Here is a 19,531-nt window from a genome sequence, read left to right on the forward strand (position 1 = left end):
ATGAGTCACGTTAAACCGGACCTTGTACCCACAATTATTTTTTACAGTGGGGCATTCAAAAATAAGGTGGATAGCTGCACGCACCGAACCGTGATGCCCATACCGTGACGTCACTGGGGTTTTGGGCTAATGTAAAAGGGACTTAAGAGAATCACTTTTACCCCGGCTAAGTGTAGTGTGAAAAGCCCTTATGAGTACTACAAAGCGTACTTAGAGCATGTATGAGTACTATAAAGCGTACTTAGAGCATGTATGAGTACTATAGAGCATACTATAAAGCATACTTACATGTAGGACCTGGTAGTAGGCGTTCTTCATGTCCTCGCTCCCCAACAGGGCGTCCTTCAGTTTGGGAGCAGGAACTTGTTCTCTGCCGATGAACGACATCACCAGGATGTGTTTCTTCAACACCACCACCTCCGGACAAGGGATCTGCGCTTTCTTCATTCTACACACACACACACACACATACATCACTGATGATGTCACAATTTATGACATCACTGATGATATCATCAGTGGGACAGACAGACCGAGCCCTTAATCAATTTTATATAGAAAAAAAAGAAAGACTAGGCATAAGCTCACCCGTCCTGCAGCTCGCACCCGCAGCTCGGCTGCTGCCTGGCCTTACCTGCCCTAGGCGAGGGCTCCCCCTCAGACTCTCTCTCTCTCCCTCAGTCTCTCTCTCCCTCAGACTCTCTCTCTCTCCCTCAGTCTCTCTCTCCCTCAGACTCTCTCTCTCTCCCTCAGTCTCTCTCTCCCTCAGTCTCTCTCCCCCTCAGACTCTCTCTCTCTCCCTCAGTCTCTCTCTCCCTCAGTCTCTCTCCCCCTCAGACTCTCTCTCTCCCCCTCAGTCTCTCTCCCCCTCAGACTCTCTCTCTCTCCCTCAGTCTCTCTCCCCCTCAGACTCTCTCTCTCTCCCTCAGTCTCTCTCCCCCTTAGACTCTCTCTCTCCCTCAGTCTCTCTCCCCCTCAGTCTCTCTCCCCCTCAAGACTCTCTCTCTCTCCCTCAGTCTCTCTCCCCCTCAGTCTCTCTCCCTCTCCCTCAGTCTCTCTCCCCCTCAGACTCTCTCTCTCTCCCTCAGTCTCTCTCCCCCTCAGACTCTCTCTCTCTCCCTCAGTCTCTCTCCCCCTCAGACTCTCTCTCTCTCCATCAGTCTCTCTCCCCCTTAGACTCTCTCTCTCTCCATCAGTCTCTCTCCCCCTTAGACTCTCTCTCCCCCTCAGTCTCTCTCCCCCTCAGACTCTCTCTCTCTCCCTCAGTCTCTCTCCCCCTCAGTCTCTCCCCCTCAGACTCTCTTCCCCTCAGACTCTCTCCCCCTCAGTCTCTCTCCCCCTCAGACTCTCTTCCCCTCAGACTCTCTCCCTCCCTCACTCAGTCTCTCTCCCTCTCCCTCAGGGGCACTTTACACGAGGATGGTTTCCTATGGTGACGGGGAATTATTTTATCGTTAGTGCCTCCCTTTTAGAAGGCGACGGTGAATTCGCGCTTAGGAAACAACACATTTTTAAACCACCCTCCAGAGTGGAATTGTTTGACACGCTTCCCGCTGAGGGCTCCATGTAATCACTTTGGAACGGCACATTTCAGAAACTCTGACGTGCCTGCACAGGCGACACACGCAATTACGCCATAGCCGTGCGCGAGTTGGCAACCAAATAAAACGTCAGTATGAATGAAGTTTGGCAACATTCAGAATTAAGCTACACTGCGGCCAACTTCAGTTACATGTTCATAACGTTACTGCTGCGAGGAGCCGATGGCTGTACCCGGTCGGCATTTAACGTTAGTTACAAAAGCACGTCGACAGTGTTTTCTCACTGCCAGTAGCCTAACCACTAGGGCTGCACGATATTGGAAAAAACTGACATTGCGATATTCCCCGCCCATGCGATATATATTGCGATATGAAAAAATACAGATTTTCACCAGGTTAGCTCTATTTGAAAGAAAATAATATTTCTAGAATGATTGGGATGATTTTGTAGAGGATTCCATCTGATTTTGGAGGGGAAATTAGGTATTTTAATGTTTCTCAACCACTGGGCTGTGACCTACTGGTAGGCCTCAGAGCGTCATCTATCAGGGTGCATACACATTTTGACCAATGGATTTCCATGACTTACATGAAAAAGTGAGTTATGACATTCTACTTTAAAATGTCACTAGCCTATACTTCACTTAGTGTAATGCAGCCTTTAAAACCAGGGAAAGACAACATGTATGCTGTATCACCATATTACCATCCAACATCTAAGACTATAGTCTCAAATCACAATACAATATGGATATAAATTTGATATATTGCCCACCCCTAATATTGAGTGCCAGAATCTACCTCCCAATGATGCTATTTGCAGAAAAACATTAGATTTAATTGATTAAAATCACTGCTTTCAACTTCTTTCGTTCTTCTAACGTTTCAATAAATCAACAATGAAACACCGCTGCCACTTCACACGGTTACTTCACACACTTGGTCTGACCCCCCTCCAGAAACTACCAAGTGGTACGCTCCGCATTTGGGGAGTTCCGGTTTTTGAGCGCACGCAGGGCAGTACAGAGACGAGGATTCACATGCAGCCGACCGGTGACAAACAATTCATTCGTGAAAAGTAATAAATATACATTTAATTGCCCAGCTATGTCTATTGTCTTTTTATTTTCACTGACATGTTTTGTGTAAATGAGTCGCTATGTATGATTACCTCTACCGTAACGTTACTGCTATCATCTGATGCATCATCAGACTGAGGGGGAGAGAGAGCTGCGGTGATACACGGACAACTTCTCAGTAATCACTTTAGCCTTCGTGTCATAAGTTGCGGTCTTGCTTTTTGGTGTTTCAAGAGTAAATATCTCCACTCCACGGACATGTTGAGTTACAGCAGCCAGCCTGCTGTATGCGAGTGCGCTGCAAGCTGTGGACAAGTCCGCCTCCGCAACCACATCGTTTACAGACAGGCTACTGTCAGCAACGCAACATAAGCAAAAACAATTCAATTTTGCTCTCTGTGCATGTTTGTTGTGTTGAAGCTAAGCATTAAATGAGTGAGTACAGTAGCGGGGCGTCTCTCTCCTTTGAGAGAGCCTGCATTTCACTCAGTAGGCTACCCCTAAAGTGAGAGTTTATCAAGCAACATGACGAGTTAATTTGCTTTTGACACCGCACGTCCTGCGATGTGACTATCGCGCATGCGCACATCGCAATGTCGATGTGTAAACGATATATCGTGCAGCCCTACTAACCACAGTAGGGTTTGACAGATAGCACACTCAGCGCTCCCGGTCCTCGCTGCTCGTTAAAGATTTCCAATAGGCGTTATTCTGATAAACTGGTCACATATATGTTACATTCTCACCCGACAAATATTAAAACTTTAACAGTTTAAGGTTTTTTTTAGCTTGAAAAAAGCTTTTTGGCAAGTCTAAATGACTGCGGAAAGTGTACTCTACTTCCGCGTTTAAAGGAAAGCCTACTCTACGATTACAAAATTACATCATGCAGAAGCGTCCTTGTATGGGCAAAGAACAAGGTGATCACACTGCCACCTAGCGACCTGGCATGTACATTACAGCGTTTTAAAAATTCAACAGCGCTCATGTAAACAGGGAGAAGGTGTGAAGGAAACGCTATTGTGTCGTTTCTTCCAGAAACTGTCCTCGTGTAAAGGGCCCCTCAGTCTCTCTCCCCCAGACTCTCTCCCTCTCCCCCAGACTCTCTCCCTCTCCCTCAGTCTCTCTCGTGAGCCTCAGACTGATGACATCATCACTGATGACATAATCACTGGGAGTGACCACTTTAAAAAGCACGGCTCTAGAAAGACAGACATGTAGAAGTAGTGGTATTGTCACCTGGCCAGGTTGTGCATCTCCTTCTCGGCCCAGAGTCTGATGATCTTGCGCGGGTTCAGTTTGCTGAAGCGATCTATGAAGCGATAGTCGTCTTTGATGTAGCGATCTCTGTTCTTAAACTCGTTCAGCGTCGTCTTGAACACCTTCAGCACCACCTCGTCTGGAACAGGCTGCTCCTCCAGGCTACGCACACGCACGCACGCACACACACACACACACACAATACATTACAGCACATGAACCCGATTCTGGGCCAGAATATTTGACTGGTACTCTAAGGCCTACGGGGTGGCCCTTCAGCCGGAGGCAGAACTCGCCATCTTCGGCTGCTCAGAGTCCTCTCTGAACTTTCCTACAGCTGTGCAACAGTCTCTGACACTGGGGACAACTGTTGCCAAAAAACAAATTCTGAAGGAATGGAAATCTCCCTCTCCACCCTCTTTCCAATTGTGGTTGACGGACATGACCTCTGTTATACGCATGCAGAGACTTAGGTTCCTGAGAACCAATACACTTAGAAAGTTTGTGACTATCTGGGACCCGTTTTTGGTCTACCTCAACGAGGCTAGGGGTGACGGGTGACTCGCCCGGCTGGCTTCTCATAGACCCCTTGAGTGAGATCCCAGGTATATCGTTTACAAGAAGATAAGCACCTTAGGTGGTTGGCGGCACCACTTTGTAATGTTGATTATATTGTTTTGTTTTTCCTTTCTTTCCCCTGTGTCTGAGCCTGTTTGTCTGTTTTGTCTTGTTTGTGTTATATAAAAATTTAAAATATGGGAGAAAAAAAACAACACCACATGAACCCAAGTGGCGCGAGAGTCAGTGACGTATCAGACTGAAAACAGATATTGGCTGAGATGAAAGTAGAGCTGCCGAAAATAATCGATTCAGAGATGCATCGCGATGCTCAATAGGACGATTCTGAATCGATTAACAAATATCAAAAATCGATTATTTAATTTTTTTTTTTTTTTTTTAATAATCAAATAAAATAGAATGTAAGTACATGCAGTTGTTTATTTTAATTATGGATCATAATACAATGCAATTCCAAATGCACTTTTATTTTAAAAGTAGCCACACAGTGAGAAAAAAGAAAGTGAGAAAAAATAAATCATGTATTGCGGAAAAAGTGATGCATCGATTTAAGATGCATCGTATAATCGAATCGAATCGAATCGTAGACTTGTATAATCGAATCGTATCGAATCGTGAGATCAGTGAAGATGCACAGCTCTAGATGAAAGAGGGTTGAGAGGCGTGCCATAGCCTGTCGATGATTTGATTTGACAGTTCTGGGCACTGGAGTTGGCATTGGCCAATCCTGGGGTGTCCGCCCCCAAATCGAGCGTGTTTTGGCGCTATGCGAGTGGGCTCTGGGAGAACCAGGCAGCCGGCTGCTTCCGTGTGGACCGGTGCAGACATGCCGAGGCAAGAGCGCTGCCTGCCGGCTCGGAGCAGCAACTAGCCACGGTAAATACAATATTCCTGGAATGCCAGGACATCTGAGCCTGGAACTAGCCACGGTAAATACAATATTCCTGGAATGCCAGGACATCTGAGCCTGGAACTAGCCACGGTAAATACAATATTCCTGGAATGCCAGGACATCTGAGCCTGGCTAAGCACGAAGCCTCGTCCTCTCAGCCTACCATCACCTCAAGGTTAGTGGCGAGGAGATGTGATGGCCGGCGTGCAGAAACGATCACCCAGGTGATCTGTAACCTCTGTAACCCAGGTGATCTGTAACCTCTGTAACCCAGGTGATCTGTAACCTTGTTCAGATGGACATGCTGCTCATATGTATTGTCGATGTCGAGGGCAACGGTTTTCAAAACTTGATCAATGTGATTGAGCCAGCGTATAACATCCCCTCACAAAGTACCATTACCAGGCGTAATTACCAGGTATTTTCTGCCATAGGCACTTTATTATGTGTGTATGTATATATGTATATATATATATCGTTGTTGTCGGGGCAGGCCCCGGAATGTTACTGTTTTTACTTTTTGTCACAAATCAGTGCCACTAGGCACCCTTCACCCCTCTGTGTGGGTTTTACCAAATGCAACCAATGGGAAAGCATTAAAACAAGCTTGTGAGTAATTCTCGTAACGCCATTCGCCCTCAATCTGTCAGTCAAACTACGAAATTCCTCCCCTACCTCCATCTGTAGCCCCCCACGCAGGACAATAAAGCCGGAAAAGACACACGGCAGACGCACTGTGTATTGCTCATATCGTTTTGACTAATCCTGGCTTCCTCTGACGTTAATAGATCAATAAAATGTTTTCCAGTTATTCCTAGGCTGCAAACTTGTTTTAACATGCAAATCGGAGTGGTTTCTGACGAGAATAAAGTAGGGATGGGCATTTCTAGCAAAAACACTATTCGAAATTCGCTGGCCAAAGTCGACTTTTAATCAAAATTCGAAAATAAAAATGTAAAGAAAATTAAAAATGTATATATATATTTATTTTTTTTGTGAGTGAAATGTTGCATTGTCTCCCCTGATTCTAAGTCTAAGGCTTTATTAATAGAAAAAGCTTCTGCTGTGGATTTTTAGCTCAAACAAGCATTGCACCACTGAAGTAAAGAACATGTTACATGACATTGACATTTTCGAAAATAAAAAACTGTTTTGACAATCATGAGTGGTTCATTAAATATTTAGTAGGCTCAGGTCTGAGTGCCAAAGGGGTGCCAAAGTTACCCCCTCTCCCTCTTCATGGGATTTCATCCGCCATTCATTTTACCATAAACCTTGCTTAAAATGCTTATAAAAATGGTTTTACTTGCTCAAACCAAGCGATTCGACTATACTTAGAATCAGGGGAGACAATGCAACATTTCACTCACAATTTATTAATTTTTCCCCCCCCCGAATTTCGACTTTCAATAATAAAAGTCGACCTTGATAATAACAACGATTATTCGAAAATTCGAAATTCGATGCCCATCCCTAGAATAAAGTAACGTTAACGTTATGACAGACAGTTCTCATCCCCATCCCAAAGCTTTCCCCTCGGCCACGAGAGGCGAGAAGCACTGATGCACGGCTGTGCGCGCCCCCACGGCCCGGAGCTTACGGCTCGTGCATGTGCAGAGGGGAGGCGGCCATCAGCGCCTGACTGGCCGGGAGAGAGTGCTTCCAAGTCGGACTGATAACAAACAACATACTTTGAGCTTATCCACGTAAGATATTAACCCATTGATACCGGATGCAGCATTTGCGTGTATATCCCTTTGACACCGACGGCAACGGGCGTGTCCTTTTACCTTTCATGCCGGCTGCAACACAGACGCGGCTCTGGTACGTGTATATCGTTGTTTCAAGACATGTGACGGCTGAAATGCATCATGATTTGCTGAAATAGATGTGGCGGAGGTGAAATGCATTGTGGGTTTTGTAGTTTTTTATTTTTATTTTTGCCTCGACGGTGTGGACAGTTTTCCAAAGCTCGAACTACACGACAAATCAAGGAAGGGCCGGCATTCCAGCAAGACTTCCCATACAACTCTAGTTATATTAGAGGATGAAATTAATGCTGCTGACCTAATTTCAGATTTATTTATCTCATGTTCCAATCTGCAATAGCCTCAAGGTTTTACTGCACGTTCTTCTGCTGCACGGTGGCAATTCTGCATGGCCGCGTCTCAGACAGTAAGCTAAGTTAATGCTAACGCTAAGTGATGAACTGAACTTTGAGGATGAAGACATCAATGAATAAGAAGATTCCACACCCAGATTATGATGTGACTGTTGACACGCTAGCCAAGGCTCATTGGGTGAGTGACTTTTGGCGAATTTGCCGTATTTCAAGACGCCTGCAAAACGGAGATCGCTAACGTTACTTTTGTGCAGTAATTGTCAAGGGTTCAACAAAACCTATTTCCTCAGCTTCTAGAGTAGCTACCAACATGAAATAAAAAGCATTTGAGAGCTTAAACCCGTGGCTTTTTATTTGAAAGGGTTAAATTTGCCGTAATCTTTATTAACATTTCTTAAAATGCGTTAGAATCTTTTTATTTTGAGGGGTTAAAGATAAAAATAAAAATAAATTAACATTAGGGCAAATATAATACGAAAAGCCAAAGGGTTAAGCTCTCAAATGCTTTTTATTTTATGTTTCTATGTGCTACAGAGCCTGAGATATGAAGGCTTTAGTGAACGCCGACCACTCTGTCAAGTTGAGCACAAAACGTCTGGTTTACAGGGGCTGTTTACAAACATGCAGTAGGTTTATAGAGTGCCACTCTAGAGAACGTGCTTAGGTATCAATGGGCTAATAAAGTAATGACACATTAAACTAACCCAGGAAACTAACTATAATTAAGACATGTGCCAACTTTGATGACGTTTGGTTCAGTATTTTAAGAGCAAACAGGTTTTTTTAACTTCCTGAAAAGTTGCTGTTGTTGCTGTTGCTGTTGTTGAAGGTCCTGCCGCGACAGCGACGATATATATATATATATATATATATATATATATATATATATATATATATATATATATATATATATATATTTGTTATTAGTATTATTATTATCGATAATTGATCGTTCATTTTCCCGAATTTCGATTATGGAAATGTATTCAAATGCCCATCCCGAGATGCGATCTAAAAGTTTAAAGGCCGATCACGCCCTGCTGCTTTCCTGAGTAGCTGGGTAAGTGCTACTGTTGATGTAAAAAAGGTATCTCTATCCATCTACCCCTCTTTCCCTCCCTTTTTCCCCTCTCTCCACCCACCTCCCTCCTTTGGCGTGGAAGACGACAGACTCTTTTCCGGTGCTGATGCAGCCGTTGATGTTCTCCAGCACGCCGGCGTTCACCATCTTGTACATCAGCAGGCGAGTGCGAGGGTCGACTGCATGTTCCTGAGGGGGAGGGAAGGAGAGAGAGAGACAGAGAGAGAGAGAGGAGAGAGGGGCAAAGTATAAAGAGTTTCTTACAGGTAGAGTGTGTGTAACTTCTGTTTTTATAGTGTGCATGTGAGAGAGTCAGTGTGATAGTATGTGTGATAATGGATAGAGTGTCTTGGTAGTGTATATGAGAGAGAGCTAAAACGGTTTATATTGAATCCATTCTTCAAAACCTAAACCCAACCTATTCTCTCCATTTGCGTGACTAAAATCTAGCTGACATGCAGGAGTAAGGGTGGGAATCGTGGAGTAACTCACGATACGATATGGTCACGATACTTGGCCCTCGATAACGATATTATCACGATACAGCGATTCTGCGATAATCGATATATTGGAAGAAATTTAACCTACGATACATCACGATATCTGTGTAACTGAAGAGAAAAAAATACCCCTAAAAGGCAAGAAGCAGGTATTATGTATTTATTAGCAGAATTGACATGAACTCTCTCAGAGTTCACTCACTCACTCATACCATTTTCGATACCACGGAGGAAAAGTTACACATTGTCTTTTTATTATTATTATTAAAACAAGAAAACCTATATAATCTACCTACCTATATAATTCCTAAAGTAGATATTAATGATCAATCATTTCCATTCATGTAGCCTACAGTATTTATGTTTTTGTTTCAACTACAAACATAAATAAACGTCAACTTGAAACTATGTTTCAACTACCACACACAGCATAATATTTTAGCCTGTTTATAAAAAAAAAAGAAAAAAAAAAAAAAAGATTTAAATAAACATATCGATACTTGGTGCCAGTGTATCGATAACGTATCGCAAGTGGAAATATTGCGATACCGTGAGTATCGATATTTTGCCCCACCCCTATGCAGGAGCTATTTCCACACAGTGTCACATAGTCCTTATTCCTGCCATGGTGATGAGTTAGTGAACATATGATAATTTACTATTTCCGTCTCCGTCTGCTAGCAGCTTATCACGTTGGAATATTCCTATAGGCAGGTATCCACCTTACTTTTGAATGCCCCACTGTAAAATAATTATGGGCACAAGGTCCGGTTTAACGTGACTTGATTGTTGCAGCTTGCCATTTCCTTTGTTATACTCAGCTGTATTCAGACCCGAATTATAAACCGGAGTACATTATAAACATTATAAATATAGTCACGTTATAAACAACTAACCAACGCTGGGGGTCCGTATGGAAACAGTGTTACTCGAAATGGTTCAAAGTTAAATCAATTTGGCAATTCAGTGGCGTTTTACTGCCATGTAAAGTAACTAACGTTAGTCGCTAGCTGGTGTTGTCATGGTTTTCGGTACTTCGGTACTTAGTCGGTACTACATTGTTTTCGGTACTTCGGTACCTGTTTTTGCATGGTACCGAGGGTATCGATTTTTTCTTTTTCTTTTTTTAATTCAATAAACAATACTTGAGGGCTACATGCCACTGGTGTTGCACTGTCTGCACTCACTGCCATACAGAGTTGAATGTAAGAAGTAAGCAGAAGCACATTGTTTTGTTTTAAAGTTGAAGGCTACATGCCATTTGTTCATTGGAAATGGTTGCATACTTTAATAAAGGAGAATATGTTGAAGAAATATCAGTCTGTTTTTTTTTACCGTGGTACCGAAATTGGTACCGAGTACCGTGGAAATTCACTAGTATCGGTACCGACTACTGAATTATTGGTACCGTGACATCACTACCGCTAGCATAGCCACAGTAGCTGACTACCCATAATGCATTACGTTATCCCAGCACCCGAACGACATTTAATGCATAAAATAAAGCTGAAAACGAAAACCAGATTTCTAAATAGCCATTATCTTGATAAACTGAGCACATGAGTAATCTAAATGACGTAAATAACTTTGACATCTACATTTTGTTCCAAACTTATAAAAGTGACATATTAAGCCTTACGGCTGTAGAGCAGAATGGCTCTGCTGTAAAACCCTCATAGATGTTTTTTTTGTCAAGTTAAAACAGTCTATTACACCAGAAGAAGCACCCATAGGCATCATGGCAGCTAGAAATAAGGTGGATAGGGAGGATAGTATGGGTGGGGGGGGGGAAATCGATACACCATAGTATCGCGATATTTTGCCTGACGATGTTGTATCGATATTTGGACGCCAAGTATCGATATAAAATAATAATAATAATAAAATAAATTTTGCAGGCCATGCCATGCCATGCCAGGCCACCGGGCATCTGCCCGAAGCGCCCAATGTTGCAGTCCGGGCCTGCAGTGGCGTATTGAGTCCAGAGAAGCTTAATAATGTAGCCTACATTTTGGGCAAAAACAAAACAAAACGAAAAAACACTGCATGTTTTACTTCCGGTGAGGTCAAGGAAAAGGTAGGAAAAGGAGTTAGACAATATATAGAAATATCGCAATATTCAATATATCGCAATATTCAATATATCGCAATATCGGCGATATCGCAATACTATCGTATCGTGACTCAAGTATCATTTTAGTATCGTATCGTGGGCATCTGGTGATCCCCACCCCTAGAGGATAGAGGCTATTTAGTAGGCTGTAAATGCACAGGAATACTATATTTGTTTTTCATAAGGGAACAACAGGGAAGACTTTATTTTTGTATTATTTTGATTCCACTGCTGTATTGAACTATACACAGTGCTTTGGCTAAGTTACTGCTGTATTGAACTATACACAGTGCTTTGGCTAAGTTATTTCTGATAGTTGATCTCAGAGCTGCTTTCCCCTCAGTCCTCCTGTCATTTTTGTGTGAATGAGCTGAGCTTCCCAGCTCGCCTAAACAGACGTTGATTCGGGGCTGATACTGCCTCCAGTGGCGGAACAAAATGACACAACATTCTGTCCTTATGACTTTTAAACAGGAGGCGATGCGTAACAACGCCACAATGATCCCGCCTTTAACAGGCTGTATAAAAGGGGCGAGTGAGAGAGAGAGAGAGAGATAGAGAGAGAGAGAAAGAGAGAGAGAGAGAGAGAGAGAGAGAGAGAGAGAGAGAGTGTGTTAACGCACGGCGGTGGAGTGTTCCTTCTTCTCGTGCAGTCTGGCACTGCGCCGCTGCTCGTTCTGACAGTGACGCTTCAGAGAGTTAAACACCTGATTGGACAACTTCAGATCCATCCCCATTCCATCTCCAACATGGACTTCTGGAGCAAACTGGGGGGGGGGTGATCAATGATTCACAATGAGATCAACAGCAGAGTCATCTTCAATTCCTCAATTAGCAACATTACAAGCAGCCAACAGTTGGGAGAGATGAAAAATATTTAATAAAAATAAATAAATATATTGTGGCCCTAGCATGATCATGTACAGTATGATTGAGGAGATCTCCAAAATGCCCTCTGTAAAAACCTTTGGCTCTAATATATCAACAAAATCAAACAAGAATTTTTCCAATGTTCGGATTTCTGTTCTGGAAAGAAGTGTATGCAAATTAGTGTATATTTAATTAGATAATGCCTTATTTGCATATTTAAAAATAACATTTCAGAAAACAAAAACAAAAACAAATTCTTAATATAAGTAAAAGTTTTACCCTATTTCACTGGAATTGAGGGCACCCTCATGGGACGGAATCTTGGATTTGTCAATAACTAATTACCTGATCATAATTTCGCTGATTCAATTGTATTCATTGAGCACTAAACCTGGGGTTAGACACAAAAACCACCTTTCTAGGTGGAATAGTAATTGAGATATAGCCATTTTAAGCACCCGGCAGCCATCAGAAAATGACCATCTTGAAAATGACAACCATTCAAACATCTTGAAAATGACCTCTTTCCGGAAGTCAGATTTTCCTAGATTCCTAGTATGTTATTTAGCCGATTGGTAGCAGAATCCATTGAAAACCCTTTTGTATCAATTTGTTCAAGGTTCAACCATATATTGACACATCTGTAAGTATAAAGCCGTCTCACATTGTCCATGCGGGCGGTGTTCTTGCGGCCACACACCACCTCATCATGCTTGGTGGTGATGTTCTTGCCTTTCCCTGTGAATCCCTTCCTGGGCGTAGTCTGGGGTTTCTCTGTTGGCCAAGACAGACGCACAGTTCAGTCGTAGGGCTTTTGCACTCCAAGTACATCTTTTTTCGTCCAAAATTGTCGCACATTTAAAAATAAATCACACACTGACTTTCGTCCGTGTAAAGTTCTCAGAACAGGTTAGATTTTCTGCGTTTTTCACATCAGTCCCAAGGCTTTTGCGAGGTGTTTGACCCATGTGTGTCTGTGTTTGGGGGGGGGGGGTCTGAGCGGAGAGGCAGCTGGAGAGACATCGGTGCTCGCTCCACTCACTGGTGCTGCAGCACCCGGCCACGGGGCTCCACAGCCGGCTTGGCGAGCTAAAAGCCAGTACGGAGCCCCTGTCCAGTGAGATATGGCTACTAATTGTCCAACTAGCTGCCATCTGCCTTTTCCAGTCCACATCACCGCTGCTGCAGGTCAAACACTGTCATGTCCCCTGTCATGTTGTAATGTGGAGAGGACGAATATTTGTCTCGCATTGCAAATAGAACGACGAACATGAAAATAGAACGCATCAAACTCAGTGTGCAAGGTTTCTGTGCCCGATTTCTTTTTGTGTGTGTGGGGGGGGGGGGGGGGGGGATTAAACAAAACGCAATAATGCATATGAAAAAAATGGACTGTGTTTTCCACAGGTTGACAGTTGGTTTGTGGCGGTGGTTGTTTAAGGTGAGTGACTTTGTGATGAATGACTTGTCCTACAGTGAGAGTGCTGAGTGATCAGATTCAGGGACAATATGCAGTTTAGGCTCTGCATGTTAACTAACTTTATATCCAAGTGCTCAACAGGGTTAGAGAAATCTCACATTAACTCATTGAGTGCCAGCCACTTTTGGAGAACGGACGCTCCCAGTGCCAGAGTTTCAGAGCTTTTTTCAGTGATTTCTCGAGGCCCACAGAATATTGTGTGATATTACTATGTAAACAATGAACACGCAAAAAGAACGATGAGACTCTTTTCTATCATCAGCAAAAACAGGTTTATTGATATCATTTTCCGTTCTTTAGTTATCAGCCGGAGAAGATAGCTTGATTTAACAAAAAAGAGCAGTTTTTTTCTAGAAGCTGAGATAATGGCCCTTTTGTGAAATTAAACATTTCAAACACATCACTGACTCTGAAGCTAATTTTCTGATGTAGTCACACCTCAAAAATAATTTCCTTCAATAAAACAGTGAAGGCCAGGGAATTTTGTTTGGCAGAATAATATTTTTAGCTGCAACCAGCAGCGCTGGCCCCTGCGTGCGCTGCTGGTTGCAGCTTCTTTGCTTTCTTGATTTGCTGCTGGTGGGCATCGGATATTCTGGCTTGCGTTTGCCAACCCTGTCCTGCTGCCTGGGTCTGTCTGGGTCAGTGTTGTGTGCTGCTCTGCGTGCCCCCCCCCCCCCCCGCCCCGCCCCGCCCCGCCTCAACTGCACACTCCTCCTGTATGGGAGGTGGCTCTCTGCTGAATTTGCTCTGCACTGTGAAGGGTGCGCGACACCCAGCTTTTTTACAGCCTTCCGCGTGTGCTTGTCACCGGCTCCTATGCTTCCAGTTGAGAATAATAACTCCACGGCTGATCATGCGAATGGGCTGTCGCAGCGGACATGGAGGAGCTCAATTGTGGGAGCAGATTGGCTGCTGCGGGCACATCTAACGTTAAAACGCTTCATGCATATCGATGCATACGGATGCGATGCGATTTCCGTTTCCCCAACGACTTATTCTCTGTTTTTCTCTGCCTTTCTGTTAACCTGGAGAGCACTGTCGCCACCTAAGGGTTCTGTAAAATAGGTTATAGACCTCCAATAGCTACAATAGTTGTACAGGAAATGCGGAAGGCTTTGATCGACGTCCTACTGTCAAAAAACGCATTGGACGTGGAAAGACGTCCGTGGCACTCTACGTCACTATTTAATTGGACGTCGAAAGACGTCCATGGCACTCAATGAGTTAAGAAGTTTCAAATGACAAAGCCTGATTTCATCATATAAGGCAGTGATACTCAACTTGCGGCCCCTGTGTGGCCCGCCATGGAATTGCATTTTTTTTTTTTACAGTGCACATGCAAGATACCTGCTGATTAAGTGTCCAAATGTTCATGTCATTCTGGCCAATACTCCACTTCTGTTATAGCATTTCAGTCTGGAATATGGAATATCTTTCAATAATCTATGATTTAGCTGCTAAATTGTCAAATACCGCCGTCTGCTCGCTACCCAGGCACTTATGTATGTACTTAACCTAACTAACTTAACCTAACTAACTATCCGGTGTGCACAACATTGTCAGATTAAACTCGGGCTGACACCCCAAAAACCTACAATCTGCTACAGAAAAATGTATATTGTTTGTTTATTAACTGGCCCCTGGCCTTCTATAATTTCACGAAAGTGGCCCCCAGGCAAAGCAAGTTGAGTATCCCTGATATAAGGTGTACCATCCATAATATATTGATGATTAAAACTTAAGAGTGGCCATTCCAGTGTTAAATAAGTTGTGACTGATTATAGCGCTCAGAGCGCCCTCGAGTGGAAAAAGATGGTATAACCGGTATGAAAAGGTTCGAGCAGGGAAGCACAACTGGTGTAAAAATGACGTCGCATCACTGTGACAAATCTAGTGAAGACTAGTAGAGGTTTCACAGAGTAGTCAACTATCAAAACCACTAGTTGACTTGACAGACATATGTGACATTACATGACAGACACTGCATCATAATCCACTAATCTTTCTCCTGTGGTTTGCGGAATAAACAATATAACGACTATTCGCCTCTTCAGTTCAATGAGACCTGACAGCCTATGGTATAGAAGTCTGTTACCGGCTCTGTAGGACAGATAGTGGTATAGAAGTCTGTTACCGGCTCTGTAGGACAGATATAGTGGTATAGAAGTCTGTTACCGGCTCTGTAGGACAGATATAGTGGTATAGAAGTCTGTTACCGGCTCTGTAGGACAGATATAGTGGTATACCGGCTCTGTAGGACAGATATAGTGGTATAGAAGTCTGTTACGGGCTCTGTAGGACAGATATAGTGGTATATAGAAGTATGTTACTGGCACTGTAGGACAGATATAGTGGTATAGAAGTCTGTTACCAGCTCTGTAGGACAGATATAGTGGTATAGAAGTCTGTTACCGGCTCTGTAGGACAGATATAGTGGTATAGAAGTCTGTTACCAGCTCTGTAGGACAGATATAGTGGTATAGAAGTCTGTTACCGGCTCTGTAGGACAGATAGTGGTATAGAAGTCTGTTACCGGCTCTGTAGGACAGATAGTGGTATAGAAGTCTGTTACCAGCTCTGTAGGACAGATACAGTGGTATAGAAGTCTGTTACCGGCTCTGTAGGACAGATACAGTGGTATAGAAGTCTGTTACCGGCTCTGTAGGACAGATAGTGGTATAGAAGTCTGTTACCGGCTCTGTAGGACAGATATAGTGGTATAGAAGTCTGTTACCGGCTCTGTAGGACAGATTGTGGTATAGAAGTCTGTTACCGGCTCTGTAGGACAGATATAGTGGTATAGAAGTCTGTTACCAGCTCTGTAGGACAGATATAGTGGTATAGAAGTCTGTTACCAGCTCTGTAGGACAGATATAGTGGTATAGAAGTCTGTTACCGGCTCTGTAGGACAGATATAGTGGTATAGAAGTCTGTTACCAGCTCTGTAGGACAGATATAGTGGTATAGAAGTCTGTTACCAGCTCTGTAGGACAGATATAGTCATATAGAAGTCTGTTACCAGCTCTGTAGGACAGATATAGTGGTATAGAAGTCTGTTACCGGCTCTGTAGGACAGATATAGTGGTATAGAAGTCTGTTACCGGCTCTGTAGGACAGATATAGTGGTATAGAAGTCTGTTACCGGCTCTGTAGGACAGATATAGTGGTATAGAAGTCTGTTACCGGCTCTGTAGGACAGATATAGTGGTATAGAAGTCTGTTACCGGCTCTGTAGGACAGATATAGTGGTATAGAAGTCTGTTACGGGCTCTGTAGGACAGATATAGTGGTATATAGAAGTCTGTTACTGGCACTGTAGGACAGATATAGTGGTATAGAAGTCTGTTACCAGCTCTGTAGGACAGATATAGTGGTATAGAAGTCTGTTACCGGCTCTGTAGGACAGATATAGTGGTATAGAAGTCTGTTACGGGCTCTGTAGGACAGATATAGTGGTATAGAAGTCTGTTACCGGCTCTGTAGGACAGATAGTGGTATAGAAGTCTGTTACCGGCTCTGTAGGACAGATATAGTGGTATAGAAGTCTGTTACCGGCTCTGTAGGACAGATATAGTGGTATAGAAGTCTGTTACCGGCTCTGTAGGACAGATAGTGGTATAGAAGTCTGTTACCGGCTCTGTAGGACAGATATAGTGGTATAGAAGTCTGTTACCGGCTCTGTAGGACAGATACAGTGGTATAGAAGTCTGTTACCAGCTCTGTAGGACAGATATAGTGGTATAGAAGTCTGTTACCGGCTCTGTAGGACAGATAGTGGTATAGAAGTCTGTTACCGGCTCTGTAGGACAGATATAGTGGTATAGAAGTCTGTTACCAGCTCTGTAGGACAGATATAGTGGTATAGAAGTCTGTTACCAGCTCTGTAGGACAGATAGTGGTATAGAAGTCTGTTACCGGCTCTGTAGGACAGATTGTGGTATAGAAGTCTGTTACCGGCTCTGTAGGACAGATATAGTGGTATAGAAGTCTGTTACCAGCTCTGTAGGACAGATATAGTGGTATAGAAGTCTGTTACCGGCTCTGTAGGACAGATAGTGGTATAGAAGTCTGTTACCGGCTCTGTAGGACAGATATAGTGGTATAGAAGTCTGTTACGGGCTCTGTAGGACAGATATAGTGGTATATAGAAGTCTGTTACTGGCACTGTAGGACAGATATAGTGGTATAGAAGTCTGTTACCGGCTCTGTAGGACAGATAGTGGTATAGAAGTCTGTTACTGGCTCTGTAGGACAGATACAGTGGTATAGAAGTCTGTTACCAGCTCTGTAGGACAGATATAGTGGTATAGAAGTCTGTTACCAGCTCTGTAGGACAGATAGTGGTATAGAAGTCTGTTACCGGCTCTGTAGGACAGAGATAGTGGTATAGAAGTCTGTTACCGGCTCTGTAGGACAGATATAGTGGTGTAGAAGACTGTTACCGGCTCTGTAGGACAGATATAGTGGTATAGAAGTCTGTTACCGGCTCTGTAGGACAGATATAGTGGTATAGACGTCTGTTACCGGCTCTGTAGGACAGATATAGTGGTATAGAAGTCTGTTACCGGCTCTGTAAGACAGATACAGTGGTATAGAAGTCTGTTACCGGCTCTGTAGGACAGATATAGTGGTATAGAAGTCTGTTACCGGCTCTGTAGGACAGATATAGTGGTATAGAAGTCTGTTACTGGCTCTGTAGGACAGATATAGTGGTAATGAAGTCTGTTACCGGCTCTGTAGGACAGATATAGTGGTATAGAAGTCTGTTACCAGCTCTGTAGGACAGATACAGTGGTATAGAAGTCTGTTACTGGCTCTGTAGGACAGATATAGTGGTATAGAAGTCTGTTACCGGCTCTGTAGGACAGATATAGTGGTATAGACGAGTGTCCTGGGCACTTCCGGTTTGCTTCCGGACTTGGCCGCGATATGTCTGTCGCTTCCGGTGTTTGTGAATACAGAGAAGCGTAACGTACTACCGTAGTAGCCATAGCGACCACCGAAAAAATGCAAACTTGGGATAATTCTCTGAGTCTCCTGTCTAACGAAAGAGTGTCTATCACACACCCGTTGACAGTGGACACATGGGAAGATAATATGTGTAAATGGCCGAACGTAACTACAGGCAGGATTATAGCGTATTTTGAGGAATCAATGGAGGTGGACGGCAACGCGATGAACAATCTCAAAAGCTCCGAAGCGTCAGCCAGACTAATGTTAGGTTACAGTCCTCTCCTCTGTCGCAGTCAGTCAGACTAACGTTAGGCTACAGTCCTCTCCTCTGTCACAGTCAGTCAGACTAACGTTAGGTTACAGTAACAGTACTCTCCTCTCTCACAGTCAGACTAATGTTAGGTTACAGTCCTCTCCTCTGTCACAGTCAGACTAATGTTAGGTTACAGTCCTCTCCTCTGTCACAGCCAGACTAACGTTAGGCTACAGTCCTCTCTGTCACAGTCAGTCAGACTAATGTTAGGTTACAGTAACAGTACTCTCCTCTCTCACAGTCAGAGTAACGTTAGGTTACAGTCCTCTCCTCTGTCACAGTCAGCCAGACTAACGTTAGGTTACAGTCCTCTCCTCTGTCACAGTCAGCCAGACTAACGTTAGGTTACAGTCCTCTCCTCTGTCACAGTCAGCCAGACTAACGTTAGGTTACAGTCCTCTCCTCTGTCACAGTCAGTCAGACTAACGTTAGGTTACAGTAACAGTACTCTCCTCTCTCACAGTCAGACTAATGTTAGGTTACAGTCCTCTCTGTCACAGTCAGTCAGACTAATGTTAGGTTACAGTGACAGTACTCTCCTCTCTCACAGTCAGACTAACGTTAGGTTACAGTCCTCTCTGTCACAGTCAGTCAGACTAATGTTAGGTTACAGTGACAGTACTCTCCTCTCTCACAGTCAGACTAACGTTAGGTTACAGTCCTCTCCTCTGTCACAGTCAGTCAGACTAACGTTAGGTTGCAGTCCTCTCCTCTGTCACAGTCAGTCAGACTAACGTTAGGCTAC

General features: G+C 43.6%; 1 protein-coding gene across 1 annotated transcript in view; it reads right to left on the reverse strand.

Annotated features, from left to right (window-relative positions):
* riok3 (RIO kinase 3 (yeast)) overlaps nt 1–19,531 on the reverse strand; it is a 55,586-nt gene that overhangs the window by 26,446 nt on the left and 9,609 nt on the right. Inside the window, exons 5-9 of the mRNA XM_083650881.1 lie at nt 12,702–12,811; nt 11,791–11,934; nt 8,616–8,743; nt 3,860–4,042; nt 289–448 (exon numbers count right to left, since the gene is read on the reverse strand). Of these exons, the coding sequence (XP_083507007.1) occupies nt 289–448; nt 3,860–4,042; nt 8,616–8,743; nt 11,791–11,934; nt 12,702–12,811 (725 nt within the window). The remainder of the gene's footprint in view (nt 1–288; nt 449–3,859; nt 4,043–8,615; nt 8,744–11,790; nt 11,935–12,701; nt 12,812–19,531) is intronic.

The sequence above is a fragment of the Poromitra crassiceps genome (genome assembly GCF_964638095.1).
Source record: "Poromitra crassiceps genome assembly, chromosome: 2".
NCBI lineage: Eukaryota > Metazoa > Chordata > Actinopteri > Beryciformes > Melamphaidae > Poromitra > Poromitra crassiceps.